Raw genomic sequence first — 18,262 nt, forward strand, 5'->3', positions numbered from 1 at the left:
CGTTACGTATTAAATTTGCTATAAGCATTCTACTCATAATTCAGGAAGTCCTTCAAAGGAAATAAAACTATTGGTTCAAGAAGAACAATTTTCACTCCAACTGCATTTAATTTCTCCCACAGTTTCTAAGAGTATCCGCTGTTACAACTCAAGAAGAGGGGCTACCAAAACAGATATTATTGCTATAATGATCCATGTCAAAGAATTTTGGGTACTAGAGCTAACTATTGTTAGCCACATATTTGGAGAAAGAGTTGATGAAGGAATTCCGGTTGAGTGTTTGGCTTCTATTATAGCTAATTGATCAGATGACAAACACATTTGAGCTACGGTGTATTTGGTTTCTCATCCTCACAATTTCTCAAAAATCTAAACTGAAAATTAATAATTAATTACTTCTTAACAGCATACATTGGATTTTTTTAAACAGCAAACTTATTCATCATATTGACAACTTAATAGTTCATTTGAAGGCTTAATCTTAACAACTTTAAACTGAAAATTAATAATTAGTTACTTTAACAACATACATTAACTGGACTCTTTTCAACACAAAACTTGTCCATCATATTGATAACGTTATAGTTCTTTGTCATCATCAGATCGATGTTTCTTAATTAACAAGTTTAAACTGAATTAATAACTAGCTACTTCTTACAACATACATGGATTCTTTTCAACAGAAAACTTATCCATCATATTCACAATTTCATAGTTTTTTGGCATCATCAAGAGATGCTTCTTATTCAAAATAACAATTATTTGAAGTTTTTCAACCAAGACAAGGCACATATGGGGGATTGTAGGACAGATATTATAGTATGATTCTTTTTCATTTATAACAAAATTTCTTCTTTCTTTTTTCTGAAGTGTATTTTATGTAGTTAATATTGCTTCGACTTTATGGTGGTGGTACAGCTAAGTTAATCAAAAGTTAACTAACAATAATATATAAAGTTATATTGTTTTCAAGTAATTTTTTTTCATAGACTACTAGCATCCAAACATTATATAAACTAATTTAGGTTAAGTAAACTAAGACCACTACGCATATCAATATTTTTTAAGTTTAACATAATTACATTTATGTTAGAATTCTAGTCTAGTAACAATAGTCTCTGTTAACTAATGATAATTATGAGAGAACTTTTATAATTTAATTTTATGTATTAGTTAATTTGAGTTTATAGAAAAATTTATTTTATTTTTTTCTTCTTATTTTATTTTCCTAGGAGTGTTTCTGCATAAGCTTATATCAAAACAAGCCTAATGTAAGTTGTTCATGAATAAAAATTAAATTATATTTCAGAGTTTTATTTCTTGATGTTCAAGGGAAAACTTTTATGTTAATTTTCTTCGATTGTTATTTTTTTTTAATTGCTAATTTTCTTACAGTCAGGTACGATTCCATCTATTTTCTTATTATTGATACTTAACAATGAATAGTATTTTCTTTTTCGTGAATATGAATAGTGAATATAAAAGTGTAGGGAAAAAAGTTGATGTTTGAGGAAAGTGTCTTTTAATAACATAATATATCATACATAATTAGATAATATGTTAAAATTTTAGAGCATATTTAAATTAACTCATTAGTGACACGTTACTTGTAAATTAACAAAATTGTTCATATATGATATATAATTTCATGGCATTCCCTTATTATACCCTTCTATCTACCAAAACTTTTTTTGTCAACCTCCAAAAATGGACTTCGAGTAAAAAAGGCCCATGTTCTCATTTTTAAACGAATACCTCCTATCGATCACTTATTAACCCAAAAAATCAAAAGACTCAATTACACTTGAAAGTTAAAAATGCTTCTATTTTTTCTCCATAATCACTTATTCACGTAGTAGATTATTTATTAATCATCTTAATTCTGTTGCTTAATGTTAATGTATATACGTTAGCCGACTTTCAATTTCGATTTAATTGGCGAATTTCTTCGGCTAAAAATTTATAGCGAAGTCATATTGCATGATAAGTATATACCCAACAAAAATATAACAATTAACACATACATAATAATGAACATGAGAAGGAGCAAATTCCCTAGAATACGTGTTTATGTTACATACAAATACTAATTTTATGACCAGACATAATATAATTGGAAACAAATCATCGACAAGTATAAAGAATCTTGAAAGACGAAAACAATCACGAACCTGTGAATGAATACACACGAGAAAATGTTGCAAAAGCTCCAACTCTAGAAGTCAAATTTGGTTGCTATTTTTATCCTTATACCAATATTTTCAAGTAACAGGACAAGACCAATGTTCTCCTTCATATTCTGCTTGATGTGGAGCGAGATGAACCACCACGACTACTTCCATTTGAATGATCTCTCTTCAATAAGGCCTCCAGATTTTGAAAGCATTTCAATGGCCTAACCTGCATGTTACAAACAGCAAGGAACAAAAATTGTTAATGTTACAATTCCTCCGCATGTTCTGTAATCAGCCAAATCTGTTCAAATAAATGAAATATATAGTGCCATCTAAGGGTGGAAATGAACCGAGTAGCTTGTCGAGGGCCTTTGGCTCGGTCTATGCAAGACTCGGATCGGTTCGGCTTGTTTATTATAAAGGTCAAACTCAAGCTTTTTAAAAAGCCTTTTTAGATAAAAAGATCAAGCCCAAACTATAAAAAAAGCTTGTTAAACTTGACAAGTCGATCTGTTTAACTAACAATGATAATAATAATAATAATAATAATAATAATAACTTTATTTTATCAAATCTTATCTTATACAGATTTTATTCCGTCTAAATTTTATTTTATTCAGATTTTATTTCGTCCAGATTTTATTTCATTCAATTTTATCTTATCTTGTCCAAATTTTATTTTATTTTGTTTGGCTATATTAGTGTAAATCATCTCTAATCCATACATTTTTTAATATTATGCTCTTTTTATTTTCTTTTGATATACTTTATGCTTTAGCGACTTGAATTCAATATGATTTTGTTTATCAATTATTTTTGGATTTGTACATTACTTATATGAAATTTTATAAGTTTCTTTTTTTAGTTAATACTTCACTAGGTTTTAAAATAATTAATTAATCAAAGATGTTTTTAAGCAAGCTTTTAAATAGGCTTGTGAGTCAAATCAGGCTTTTATGTAAGCCGAGTCGAGCCTTAAAAAAAAGTTTATGACAGGTAATGAGTCAAGCTAAGTCTTACGTATTTAACTCAAGCTGAGCTCAAGCCGAGCTCAAGCCTAATAAAGCTTGGCTTGACTTGACTCATTTTCACCCACTGCCACCTAATGTTTAATGCTTGAAAAAAAAAGAAGCAAAATTACATTTTTGGTCTCTCAGATTATCTTCAATTTCGGATTTGATTCCCCAGTAATCTAATTTACAAATTTGGTCTCCCTATTTTATAAAATCGTGTAATGTTGGTCCCCAGGTCACAATTGGACGTTAACGGTTAACAAATGATGTTGACTGGCACGTGTCACGTTCTTATTGGATGATAACTGTCACATGTCACACGTGAAATGAATTGTTGTTTTCATTGACCAATGAGAACATGACACGTGATAGTCATCATTCAATAAGAACGTGACACGTGCCAATCAACATCACTTGTTAACGGGTCAACGTTCAATTGTGGTCTGGGGAATCAACATTGCACGATTTTACAAAATAGGGAGACCAAATTGTGAATTAAATTAGTGGGGGACCAAATCAGAAAGAGGAGTGGGAGACCAAATTTACAATTTTGCCAAAAAAAAAATTGCCAACTGCTTATATTTGAATACAACCAGCATTAACTTTGGGGGAGGTGGATTGTTGGATACATTCTTCCTACAATTTCCCGTCATAAAACATCTTACTTTCCAGATTGCTTTATGAGAATTTCAAAGAAAGCCAAAACCCGAAAACGGATGTATGGCAGCATATGATTTTTTAACTCAAACTTCAATTATAATTTTTGTCAGAGTATGAAATTGTCTTGTATATATCCAAAGATCAACCGATTAATCTAGTAAACAGCTAAAGAAACCACACATTTGATTGCTACCAAAGTCAGTACAGCAACCAAAAGAAATAAACCATTTCTTTTGCATGTTACAAGCTCTCTCCTAGGTTATATCATTTTACTATTTTTCTTTGTTTTATCAAACCAGAAGCATGTTTCAAATATTCATTAATATTTATAAACAAAGATGAAGCATTCAGTCTGGTCTACACAGTTTTGAACAAGCATATGCAAGCACAAAAATCTGATGCGGGGGAGGGGGGAACATAAGAGAGATGATAACCTTCCAATGTCTTTTGTGACTAATTGTGTTGTAGATGGACTCCAGCCTTGTTATTATTTGCCTAAATGTTGGCCTCTTTGCTGGATTTTCATTCCAGCACTCTTCAATCAATCTATAATCATTATAGAGAACAGAAAAATGTAAAAAAAATGTGACTAATCAATTATCAAATGAGAAAAAGAAAAACTTGGCAAAGATATCATCTTAAATCAGAAGTATTGTTGTAATCCCACACTCAGACAAAACAAACAAAATAGCAATGTGAGTCATGCATGCTATAGACTAATAACCACATTTGCTTAATTGATGTTTTCCATGACTTGTGTTTGTGTAGACTGTAGAGTGTATTTGGCAAATCATTTCACTTGCTGGATAGGAAAAATAACCCAAGAAACATAGAAGACTTACTCTCGAATTCCATAGGAGTAATGCTTGGCTGGAGCTCGGAAAGGTGGACGCTCTTTTGCAGCATATACCTTAGGAACTTCATTGTCTTGCTTTGCAGAAAAAGGAGGGCAGCCTTCAATCATCTAAAAGATAGCACACAAGAAACATCAATAATGACTATAGCAAGTTAGGATCTTAACATTTCACACAAAAGCTACAATAATTCCATAAAACCAATAAATATCGTTGAAAACTCAATAGCACAAAAGCATTCTATCATATTGTTTAAATTATTGGGCTCTGAAGGGAAAGAAGAGAAGTAAATAATGAAATTAAAAGGATATTAAAAATCTGCATAGCTGATTTTCAAGGATAAACAATGTAGTTTAAATACTTAGGAACATGGTTTACTATGGACTATGTAGAGGTCAATTCAAGTGGCAGTCAAGACAGGTTTCATACTGCATATGGATACAAGATAAATGGATAAAAAATAACAATGATAATATTTCCATAAAATATTTTATAATGTATAGCTTTTAGTAGCTTTCCATTTGAAGATGAAACATTAAAAATAGTTACCTCTTGCAGAATTAGTGCAAATGAAAATACATCCACTTTAGTGTCATATTCTTGTCTGAAAACTTCAGGAGCCACATAGCGGCCTATAAACAAAAACAAAAAAAAATTCCCAGTTTCAGAAAATTAAACCATGAATCAGCATGTAAAAGTCCAGCACATGCAAAATGTCACAATAATGACAATATTATCTTATGCCCCGTGAATAAGAAAATACAGAATTTCAGATATTTAGATATTTCAAGTGAGCATAATGATAGTTCTGAAGAAAAGCAGCACCCACAGGAAGTATCGTGGCAAGTTAGAGGCTTGTCTTCTTTAACTGCCAGCAACTTGCTAACCCCAAAGTCTGCAACTTTTAGGTGCCCAGAATCATCCCGCAATATATTACTGTTAGCTTACTCATAAGCAATATTTATAAAAAAAGTGTAGACTGTATCAGACTATTAAACCAGACACATGGACTTCACATAAAGAACAAGAAAGGCTTAAATACATTTTCCATCCCTGCAATTTAGTGTTTTTTTTCATTTTCGTCCATGCAAATTTATTTTTTTCATTTTAGTCCTTATAAAATATGTTTGTTTTGTTTTTCGTCTTTAAGGCACTTTAGATAACGCTTTGAACAATAAAAAAATGTTTTAAAGAGTGAAAAAAGTGTTATCTAAAATGTTTTAAGAAAAAAAAAAAAAACATTTTACAAGGACTAAAACAACAAAAATAAATCTGCAAAGACGAAAATGAAAATAGTGCTAATTTGTAGGAATGAAAAAGATATTTAAGCCAATAAGAAAGAATAGAGGAAAAAACAATAATTGAACAAAAGAAAAACTTACGAAGGCTCAAGATCACGGTGAATAATGGGTGATGGCTTATTTTCATGCAAATAACCCACTCCCCTACATGATTTCAAAGAAAATTGCATTGAGTAAAACAAAATTCCATGTATGACATGTAATCAGTGAAAATTCGGATAAGAAACTGTTCAAATCAAGAATTATGTATGAACAAGGTATCTTTCAAAATTGCACTGAGTGCCTTTTCATCAAATTAACAACTTATTTTGTCTTTGTGGGTCATATAGAAAGTAGGATTGACAATATTGAGCCAAACCCATTTAACCACTTAGATCATATTCTATTTTGCTCTATCTATGTCCGCTCACTTATGTTACTGGACAAATGGATTGGATCATTACATAAACCCAATTAAACATGGACTTCAATGGGTAATCCATAAATATACATTAATTTATTTACTATATAATTAAAAAAATAAAATTTCAAAAATTTTAAATAACCCCATTGGTAAAGAGAGAGCAGATTCTGAGATTCTATGTTGCAAACAGAAGAATCCAAATAAATCGAGGCATGAGAGTGTCAAATACCTAGCAATATCAAGTGCAAATCTCACAGCTGTCGATGGTTTCAAAGCTCCTTTTCTTTTCAAGAAATCACGAAGATCTCCCTGCACAACATGGGGATAAGATTAAGAACGGATCATTTTCTATCAATTTACTGTTAAACTTCAAACAAACATCCCAATTCCCAAGAAAAGCCCCAAAAACCATGGTCCATGAAATTGTAGGACAAAAAACCTTGGGAAGATATTCCGTCACAATCATCATTGGACTACTCTGGGTCACAGCACCCAGAAATTGGACGACATTTGGATGCCGGATTTTCTGGAACAGAGCAAGCTCATCTCTGAAAGCCTTCCTGTGAAAAATCAAGTATATTAATTATCATGAAAGTATATAGCAAACTGTAATAATAGTTGCACAATGGTTGAGAGAAACTCACACTTTCTCCTCATCACTAATTACATCCTCCCCAAGCTTTTTTACTGCAACCTCTGTTCCACGCCACAGTGCAATACAGAAAGTCCCCTGCAAATCAAGGCAAGATTATAAGTTACGACAATCATTTAGAAGCAATGGAATTGAAGACGATCTATGCACTTAAGTAATTATGTATGCAGAAACACAACATTTTAAGTGAATCTGCAAGCTGGGTCTAGATATGCACTAGTAGTTGAATTCCTTAAGAAACAGGAATTAGCTAGCTTCACAACAATTCTGTTCCCAATACATGGCAATAAAAAATTTATCATAAAAATTCATTCCTATACAGCACAGCTTCTGCTTATAGCTATTAATAAAACTTACAAAAATCATTAACTAGAACTCAGCATAATAATTGAAAGGGGGAAATAAAGAAACCAAAAAAAATAAAATGTGTTACAAATCTAATGATGGACAATACAATTATAAAATTTCTTATTAAATCTTCAAGGTTTATGAAATAAAATAATCTGAAGACAGACTAAATTGACTGTAAAAAATAATAATAACAGTAAATCATACCAAAGTTTTTACCTTTGTTATCTCCACACTGTTGGTAAAATCAAGCTCTTTAGGATTGATTTCATACTCTGGGACTTCACGTGCATGATTAACATGCATAGGGGCCATCTGAAACAGTATAGTCACAACAAATATTGGTAAACACCAGCAGAATACAAAAGCTAAAACTTACATGACAAGACAAATAAATACGACAACTTGATAGTTTGAAAATATTAAATTCACACGCACCAGAAGCTTTGCTCCATGCTTCTCCAATAGTTTGATCACGTCATTCTTTTTGTAAAAAATAGCATCTGCAAGAGGCTGTTTAAGAGATAGAAGATTAATAATCAGTCCAGTAATTACATATCTAATAGTAGTATTTTATTTTCAAAGGTGGCCCATACAGAAGACCCTGGAACAGTCCTTACAGAATACAGAGAAGAGGAAAAGAGAGAGCACGAAGACAAGACTACAAACAAACAAAAAAGTTCAGCAGAAACATAATACAGCATGAGTCTGTTTATCGCTTCATTGAGAATTAAACTATGGATAAGCACAACCAGAATTAATAGTTTAACACTTCAAGCAGAAAGAAACCTAGTACAATTTCCAGCACAAGATCCATCATATTTTCCAAGTTTCACATTACTTATATCCTCTTGATGTTTACTCCCATCATACAAATATTTTACACAGACAAGCACTAAGTCAACGTGAAACAGAAGTAAGTATCTACTTCCGAAAATTAGATGTAAACACAATGCCAAATAAATGCTCATGAAAACTCCTTGCTCCATGATAACTGCTAAATAATTGTGAATTAATAGTAGTTAAATAGTCAAATTTTGACTTAAAATTAATTATTTAGCAGTTATTTATAATTAAAAGTTGAAAACATTAATTAAATTGAATTTCTGGTTGCAGATACGAAAAATGAGGGTACATTAAGCAAAAAATGGCAACACAAAGGAAGAGAAAGAAGGAATTCTGAAGCAAGCCCAGCCCAACAATGGCGCTAAGCGCGCATCAGGGCGCTAAGCGAATTGCACGCGCTAAGCGTGGCGTTAAGCAGCACGAAGGAGCAGAAATCGTTACGCGCTAAGCCCAACTAGGCGCCCAGCGCGCGATCCAACAGAAGCACAAGCTAAGCCTGCATGGCGCGTCCAGCGCGCGATCTGAACGTGCTAAGCGCGAGATGTGGAGCTGAGTGCGACTACGAAAGCCCATAAGCCCACTTCAGCAACTATAAATAGAGAGGCAGTTCCAAGGAGTCATCACCTCGTCTCATAGCACTATTCTCAGCACTCTAAGCCTGAGCTCTCTTCTCTCTCTATATTCTTTGTTTTTATCCCCATTCTTTCCTTCACCCCCGATTGTAAGCCCTCAATGGCTATGAGTGGCTAATCCCCTAGGGCCTGGCAGGCCTAAAAAGCCAACGATGTACGATGTGCTCCAAGAATTATCAATGCAAAGGGAATTTCTCACGGGTTTTTCTGTTCTAATTCTTTTCTTGTTATCTTGCATTTGTTCTTAAACTTCTTTTGGGTTTTATTTGCTGGGTATTTCCCAATAAATATTTAAGATTCAATGCATGCATCGATTTTAGGGAGTTACTGCCCATGCATTTAAGCAACATCTAGAGCTTAACCTTAATGCATTTTAATTATTGAATCTTCGCAAAGGCGCATTTGGGAGATAGGTAGTTAGAATAGGCTTGCCAACGTGAGGCATCAGGGGCAAGTAGTTAACCGATGTGGGTAGAACTAATACCAGTGCATTGGTTAATGAATATCATATTTACATGCATCGTAGGCCAGTTGGGTTTGTCTAGTCTTGACATCTTTATTAATTGTCTTTCCTTTTTAAACTACCACCGAGTTTTATTACTTAAGAGCGATTTGGTACACTTGCCAAAGTCTCAACACTCCACTTTAAGTTCAAAAAGAATAATAATAACCAAATGTAAAGATAAGATCAAGCTCCTTTCGGTAAGAGGAGAACCTAACTTAAATTTGTTTCAAGAAACTCATAGCTAAGCAATTAGTCAACCGCCCTGTGCAAAGTGTAACAATAATTATGTGCACAAAATGCCTCCGAAGTTAATCTCCAACTCGATGTGCAATCAATTATTCGGGCATTACAACGCACGGAATGAATCCACATGACACGATAAAGCATTTGCCTAGTCAAACAACATTAAACCAGGATACAATAAAACAACCCTGAAGACCGAAGCCTAACCTTTGACCTTTTCTAAATGACATCTATGGTAAATTGGTAATGTTATCGGCTTTGTCAAACTAAAAACTGGAAATAACAACACCACCAAATCATATCAAATATCAAATCACAATCACTGCTGGTACTAAACCAAATCAGGAATTGAAAAAAAGAAAATAAAAAAGTTTAGTTACCGTGCTCCCCCATCGATCTTTGGGGTCAACTTCGGCACCTTTCTGGAGCAACAAATCAACAACATCAGTGAATCCCTCACACACTGCGACATGAAGAGCAGTGCGATTATCAATATCCTTGTAATTCACACTCACACCAGACTCCAACGCCTCACAAATTCCATCTACATCGCCTTCGAATGCCGAATACATCAACCTCACACCCTGATCAACAACTTCTCCATCGTTTTGGAGCTCTGCTTCTTTGTTATGGCGTTCTGGGGCCAGCGACGACTGCTTCCCCAGCGTAAACCTCGCAGGGTTTTTCGATTCCATGGCGAAAAACAAAAGAAAAAAAAAGCACCCCAGAAGGTGAAGATCGAGAAAAATGTGATTTTGAAGACTGAACCGTGGAAAATTCAACAGGAAGAAAATTGGGTAAAGCTCGGTTTTGCTTAGCTTTCAAAATTTTCCTAGTCCGACCAAGCAAGCCACTTGTGAACGATGTTTAGCTTTTTGTTCAGTCCAACGTGGAAGAAATGTTTGAATTTCGGACTTTTCGGAGGATACCGTGGATTGTACGCGTTGTGCTAAGCGCGTGACTCGTCTGCGGAAATGCCAGCGAACGCGCCAACCCGGCGCATGAGTACATATCTGACTAACGTGCGCCGTAAACTGCGAATGAATCTGTGATGCAATTGTCGACGTTGTTCATCTCTGTAGATTTAAGAAGATCTCGACCGTTTCTTTTGTGGAATGGACAGTGTTTGATGCATGTTGTTTTTCTCTTTTCACCAGCAGCAGTGTCGTTGAAATTTGAGAACTCCTTTTAGAAATGATATTAACAGCAGCATGTTATTTAATGATTAGTATATATTTAATTTAATTATCGAGTGTATTTTCAACAAGAATTTAAAGTTTTATATATCAAGGGAATTTTTTTTTGTCTTAACCGATAAAAATTATTCTTTCAATGATCAAATTTAATTAATACCTAAATAATTCAATTGTAATTTTAGAATATTAATTACATGTGTTTAATTACTTGATTATATATCAAGAAAATTTAATTTAATTGATCAAGTAAGATGTATGTGAATGAGTATTATAAATTTCTTTTGATATCTTCTATATGTCTTTGATTAGAGATGTTATATGTGATGTGCCTCAAGCAAAAGGTATTATATGCCAACTTTTTTTTTAGGGGTATTAAGCTATTACATGCGAATTCTGTGAATAGAAAAAGGTAATTACTATTTATACCAATCCTAAATACTAAATATATTCTCCATTTTTTTCTTGTAGATATCCAAAATATCCTTTTATATAAAACCCTATTTTTGCATTCTATCTATGTTGTTTTCTAAACATATTTCTTCATTTTTTCCCCTACTCTTCTTTTTTTCATTATTCTTCTTTGATAGTAGAATTTTACTTTAATCCATTGCAATCCTATATTTATTGGATCATTCACCTAAATTTTTTTTATTGAATTATTAATATTGTGTGTGCGTATAGATAGCAATTATTAATATTGTGTATCCATTGCAAGGTGCGTTGTCATTTTTTATCCTAAATATAATTTATATCCGAAAAGCAATTTCCGGATTACAGAATCATTAAAAAAATTACTCAAATTTAAGCTCTGACAATTTAAAAAATAAAAACTGATTAAGATTTCGAACATCTAGTCACTCTACTCTGGACAATAGGAGCTTAATTTACATCTTGAGCACTGAGCAGAACATAATTAATTACCATATTTCTGAATTCTTTGTTCAGAATTCTAATTAGTTCACAACACATGCCATACTTTTACCTCTTTTATAATATGTCTCAGATTTCTTGCTGAACCTCACGCCACTTAAGCCCTAGTGCTTTCACTATGCCTCCGCTGGAGCTGTATTTGACATGATAATTTCTTATGTCCTGCTGGTATTGGCTGATCCTAACAATTTGAGCTTTCATAATTTTCTGTTCATTACTTTTATAAAAATACTAGTAATAATTTTCTGTTCATTAAATTGAAATATTCAATGACCCTTAATTTGGGGGGATAAGTTACATTTCTAAAAAGTCAAAAGACGCAAACTGAAACTGTTCTATTCATTCAATAGGGGCACTTAATGATCCTTACTTTAAGAATAAAATAGTTAGTGTCCGTTAAGTTGCATTAATTAGAGAAGGTAAAAAAAATGGACAAAATAAAAAAGAATAATTTTAAATCCTTCAATTACTATTAGTAAAAAGATTTGAAAGAGAGTTTGTAAGAAAATAGTATCTCTGATCTTTTTAAATGAATATATTTTAAATCTTTTTAAAATAACACTTGAAGAAAAACTTTTTAAAAATAAGGAGCTTAACTTTTATCAAAGGATATAACTAAGTTGATTAAGCAATGTGTTTAAATTACTGTAAACTCTTAATGTTTGAGTTGAATTCCTATATGAATAAAAAAAATTCTAATAATCTCCTCTTTTCTCATCTTTACTTAATAGTTGTACGAAAATAAAACAAAACATTTGAGGCATATTTACTTGCACTTTTGTTTTTTATTTTCATTTTCTGTTTTTATTTTTTAATTACAATTTTTTGCCTTGTTTTAATTTGTTTCCTGTTTTCAAATATTTGTACAGGAAATACTGAAAACAATGTTTTTTGTTTTCTTTGTTGCTGTATAAATTAAATCTTTGAAAATAAGAAATAAATTAAAAATAAGGTGAGACTTTTTATTTTTTATTTTAATTTAAATTTTAACTTTAAAATAGTCTTTTTACAAAAAAATTAAAATATATTTTAAGTAAAAAAAATGTATCAAATATATGATAATATAACACAACGGAGGAAGAAATAATGTAAATTGATTTTTCCTCGATTTATTTTACATAAAATTTATTATAATTTTATTATTTCAACTCAAGTACTTAATGACCCTGAATTTGAGACATGGACAGTTTGAACTCATTTAATTTCTTGACTCAAGAGTCAAAAAGCAAAAAATAGGCATCAATTGTTATATTTATTATTCAATTCAAAATATTCAACCATTCTTTAATAACTGCAAGTTTGCAAGTATAAATTTGTTGCATATGGTCTTGGTATCCCAGTCAAATTGACGACGAAGAAAACTCGAGAACAAAAGTCCCTATCAGATACTTGCAGCAAAAACCTCGAGAAAGAATGGCGAATGCTTCACTTCATCATCAATTAGCACTCTTTATGTTCCTATTTCTGGTTGCATCTGGTACTTTCCCATTTTTTAATTTTTTTTTTGTGTGCCTTGGTTAGAAATGCACAGGTTATTTTCAAAATGTAAAATACCAATTAATGCAGATCTTTTAAAAAATAAAAATGTTATTATATATTTTTTGTATGCTTATTTTTGCTAAAAGCAAACATATTTCGTTCAACAATTCTTATAAAACTTTCCTCCGACTAATAAAAACTAATAAATTAATAATTAATATTTATAGATAAAAAAACCTTATAAATAGCTAATTACTTCAAAAGATTTGGGCGACAAATATATAACTGACTACTAAATAAGTATGGCTTGGAATTAATGGTGGTAAAACTTTATGTTTGAAGATTATATAAATCTTGATTTATTTTTTAAAAGAACATTTCACTTGATGATTCTTTTTGGGTTTTACTTTCAGGTTTAACGCAACAAACTTTTGCAAAAGGTGATCAATGCAAAGCCGACAAAGATTGTTATCCATATTGTTCACATCGCCCAGATTGCCCTACGTTGTGTCTTGGTGGATATTGCCTTTGCAATTGCCTTCCTACAGAAGTGCATATACAACAGAACTAATTCTTGTAGTCAATGGCTTGTATTTTAGACTGGGTTTGGGTTAAATGAAGTATAATGCAAAATTATTTCTAAAATAATAACAATTTTGTATGTTGAATTTTCTCTTGCTGTCATCATATAGTTCTTCTGCTGTCATGTTTCAATCATATTTTCTCAATTGCTTGTAAAAAAAAAAAAGAAGAAGAAAATGCATATACGAATAGTAAGCATGTACTTTAACATAATATTTAATTATTTTATCGTATTAAATACATTTTTTTAATGTAAATAGAGTTAAACATTTAATGAACCATTGAGCTTGTTGATAATTGTTACTACAACTTATAACCCACAATAAATAATAAAAAATAATATAACAATAATTTTTATTAAATATAAAAGAATACTTACCTACAATAACAAGAATACTTACCGAATAAAAAAATTAAAACAACAGTTTCTTCAATGATTTTTTTTTTAATTCATTTGAAAAGGATGACAAGTTTATCAGGTATCAGATTTTTCATTACAATGGGAGACTTGTTTAACCAATATTATTTTTAATTCATTTTGATTTTTTTATAATAATTTTTTTTCTCTTTTTTCTTTCTTTCTAATTTCATTTTTGCTGGTGATGATCTCTTCAATTCATTCTAAATTGAGGGAAGAGCAACTGAGATTCTAGAAATAACAACTACAAAAATCAAGCAACTCCATAACACTAATCAGCAAAATAAACTAACCATAATCCAATAAATTAATAAAAGAATACAAAAACAGAACAAAGAAAAGAAAACTCCATGCTATTCAAATTTCCAGATCTGAAAATGTACCGCACCCGCAACAATTATAATTAAATAAAAGATATTTTAAAAAATATCATTAAATAAAAGAATTAATTAAAATTTATTTATATTTTAATTCATTACACATAAATTTTGTTTTGCTTATATTAGGGTCTGGAGATAGTAATATTTATCAAAGAACAATTTTATTAAAATATTCTTAATATTTTTTATTTCAATAAATATATTATCATATCTTTCAAGAGTATTTATTAGAGAATAAAATTAAAATAAATCTTTAATAACTCATTGAAAACTAAAAATATTGGTCAATATATATTTTTTAAATCCTAAAACATCAGTCAATTAAAAAAGAGGGACTATATATAATTTTATTAGTACAACTCAAATGCACAATGGCCCTGAATTTGATACCCGACAGTGACTATTCTATGGGTCTTGGACGATACACAAGTAACAAGGACCATTAGATTTGGGCTGTCATATTTGGAAACATAGTCCATAGCACATCTGATTATAATTAAGTTTTTTCATATTAAAAAATAAACTCACTCTTTTTTCCTAGAATTTTAATATATTAGAAAAGCCTCCACCAGTCTTTCGTTTTGACATCATCACGTTCATTTATTTTATTTTTTTGTGTTTTGCAAGATGGTGAAGTAGTTTCCACATTTGGCCTGCATTTATCTTAGACTGGAGCTCTATTCGTGTGCAGCTTGATTCGGTTTCGTAAAGTCAGGCTATTGTAGATCTATTTTGCCTTATATCTTCTTCTTGTGTTAATTCATGACTACCTTCAAATAGAAAAATAATTCTTTAATTTGCAATAAATAAATAAAAAACCTTGGCAGTTCATAAAAAAAAAATTAAATAGTTTATATATGTATTTATACATATTATTTATATTTTAATTTTTTTATTATTTGACTATAGTAGTTTATCTTTTCTTTATTACGTAGCAAAAAAAAAAAAAATTACTTACACTTTAACATCATTATCTTAGATAAATATGAGATGATGCATTTATTATTTACCTTATTCATCCTTATCCAATCTTGAAACTCAATTGAATTTTTGTTTTTTTCTCATAAAACTCACTTTAATAAATCTTTTAAGACCACATATAAAAAATATATTTTGTAAAATAAAGCTTGTTACGAATCGTATTTATTAGAATTTTAATTATTATTTAAATGAATTTTATATTAAAGTTCGGATAGAGATTAAAAATAGTTTCGATCTCAACTACAGAATATTTGACAAGTTAATCGTACATAAATTTTTGCTGTCAAAATTGAGTTAAAATTAAATAATAACCGATGTTCAAAAATATTTATTTCTACTGTTCATATTTATTAGACTAAGACCCATCTTTTTAAAGTTGAATATTCTTTTATATAAGATTCAATTCATATCGTCTAATACATTAATTATTTTAGACTAAAATATTCAATTTTTTTTTTAAAATACATTGTATTCACAAACATTTAGGTGAGAGAGAAGAACATTAATTATAATGATAATTTTTTTAAAAAAAGGCTAAAATATATTTTTTTTCCTATGAAATTATTAAAGTTTGAATTTAGTTCTTATAAAAATATAACTATAAGATTATTCAATAATTAAAAATATTTAAATAATATTCTGAAATAGTATTCTTAAAATATAACTAAGCTAGTAAAAAAACAAGCTCAATAATTAATATACATTTGGTGCGGGTCCAAGTGCAAGGAGAACAGTATTGCAGTAATGAGAAGAGCTCAAGAGCACATGAATTTTTCTTTTTTAATTTATAAAACCCCAAATCAGGTGTGCTATAGAAAATGTATACTTGCCTTCATCTCAGCCACACAAATTTAACGGATCCACATCTAACAGACCTTGTTACTTGTGCATGGTGCAAGATCAACACAACTTGTGTAGCGTAGAATCCGTCCCTGGACAGGTTGAACTCTTTTAGTAATAGTAATTGCAAGTACTATAAATTTGTTGCATAGCATGGTGTTCGTATCCCAGTCAAATTGGCACCGAAGAAAACTCCAGAACAAATTTACGTCTCTATCAGATACTTGCAACAAAAACCTCGAGAAAGAATGGCAAATGCTTCACTTCATCAATTAGCACTCTTTATGTTCCTATTTATGGTTGCATCTGGTATATTTTTGCCCATAAATCCCATCCTTTCATTTTTTTTGTGTGCCTTGGTTAAAAATGCATATTTTCAAAATTTAAGAAACCAATATATATAGGTGGTTAATAAAAAAAGTATTATATTTTAATTTGTCTGCTTATTTTCCCTAAAATCAAACATATTCTGTTCCACAATTCATATGCATAGTCATGTGCTTCAAAAGGTTTGGGCGACAAATACATGACTGACTGCTAAATATATGTATTGCTTGAAATGTTGGTAAAACTTTATGTTTAATTATTATACATACACACACACACACACACACACACACACACACATATATATATATATATATATATATATATATATATTGATTTATTTTGGAAAGAGCATTTCACTTAATTACTGGTTCTTTTTGTTTTGGGGTCTTTTTTATTATTTTACTTTTAGGTTTAACTCAACAAGCTAGTGCAAGAGGCGATCAATGCAAAACCAACAAAGATTGTGTTCCATCTTGTGCTCATCGCCCACATTGTCCTGTGTTGTGTCTTGGTGGATATTGCCTTTGCAATTGCGGTTCTGCAAAAGTACATATATATAGCCATATATGACAGAACAAATTGTAGTAGTCAATGGCTTTGTTTTTTTAGAGTGGTTTGGGATAAAATGGAAATAATGTTAAATAAAGTGTAATGCAAAATAATATATAAAATAATAAAAATTTTGCAGGTTGAACTTTCTCACGCTATCTCATATATGGTTTTTCTACTGTCATGTTCCAATCATATTTGTTCATTCGTATATACAAAAAAGAAGAAGAAGAAAAATGCAAATATGAACCATAAGCATGTATATCATAAAATTTAATTATTTTATCGCATTAAATATCATTTTTCAATTTTAATATAGAGTTAAATATTTATTGAACCACTGAGCATGTTGATAATGGCTACAGCTTAATCAATGAATAATAAATAATATAATATAATATAATATAATATATGTGTTGTTGAAAAAGAAATTAAAAAAATAAACTGATTAATATAAGAGACCCATTTTCAGAATATGAATTAAAAACCTATTTTTCTATATTATTAAAAGAAAGAATCATAAGAGACTAAGAAGTGAATAAAAATATTTAATTTATTATTATCTATTAACTATAACTAGTAGTTTTTTAAATTATTTTTTTGTAAGAAATTAATAATAATCATTAATTAAGAATATTTTCAAATTGAATTAAATACTTTTATATGATTACGTAAAAAGATGGTATAGTGTTTATTTTTGTTAAAGTTTAATATTAAAGTTAAAAATATATTTAAAAATAAAATTGTCATATATTGGAAATTAAACTGTTATATTCAAACTAAAAATTTGAAATTAAGAAATTTATATTGATTTATTAAAAATGTTTAAAAAATGAAAAAAAAAAAATCAAAAAGCAATTCAAATTTCAAATACTTTGAATTCATTGAATTTTTTAAAATTTTCATCAAACACAATCAAAAGAATTAGAATGATTTTTGGATATCA

The 18,262-nt window shown here is 30.1% G+C and overlaps 1 protein-coding gene across 1 annotated transcript; it reads right to left on the reverse strand.

The window, feature by feature from the left end:
* Positions 1–1,990: 1,990 nt before the first annotated feature.
* Positions 1,991–10,507, reverse strand: LOC114373899 (integrin-linked protein kinase 1-like). The gene is made up of 12 exons (XM_028331467.1): positions 10,012–10,507; positions 7,844–7,918; positions 7,625–7,720; positions 7,050–7,135; positions 6,845–6,965; positions 6,635–6,714; positions 6,084–6,146; positions 5,531–5,637; positions 5,251–5,333; positions 4,690–4,811; positions 4,282–4,393; positions 1,991–2,400 (listed from the first exon to the last, which is right to left on the reverse strand). The coding sequence occupies exons 1-12, from the start codon at positions 10,324–10,326 to the stop codon at positions 2,293–2,295; spliced, it is 1,368 nt and encodes a 455-aa protein (XP_028187268.1). The 5' UTR covers positions 10,327–10,507; the 3' UTR covers positions 1,991–2,292.
* Positions 10,508–18,262: the final 7,755 nt, after the last annotated feature.

Source organism: Glycine soja, chromosome 11 (assembly GCF_004193775.1).
Source record: "Glycine soja cultivar W05 chromosome 11, ASM419377v2, whole genome shotgun sequence".
Taxonomy (NCBI): domain Eukaryota; kingdom Viridiplantae; phylum Streptophyta; class Magnoliopsida; order Fabales; family Fabaceae; genus Glycine; species Glycine soja.

Excerpts from the sequence above, each read along its gene's own strand:
- LOC114373899 (XM_028331467.1), bottom strand. The coding sequence starts at position 10,326 with ATGGAATCGAAAAACCCTGCGAGGTTTACGCTGGGGAAGCAGTCGTCG. Across the intron at positions 6,715-6,844 it reads TGACGGAATATCTTCCCAAG|GGAGATCTTCGTGATTTCTT; the intron begins GTTTTTTGTCCT and ends CATGTTGTGCAG. Across the intron at positions 4,812-5,250 it reads TTGCACTAATTCTGCAAGAG|ATGATTGAAGGCTGCCCTCC; the intron begins GTAACTATTTTT and ends GCTATCTTTTAG.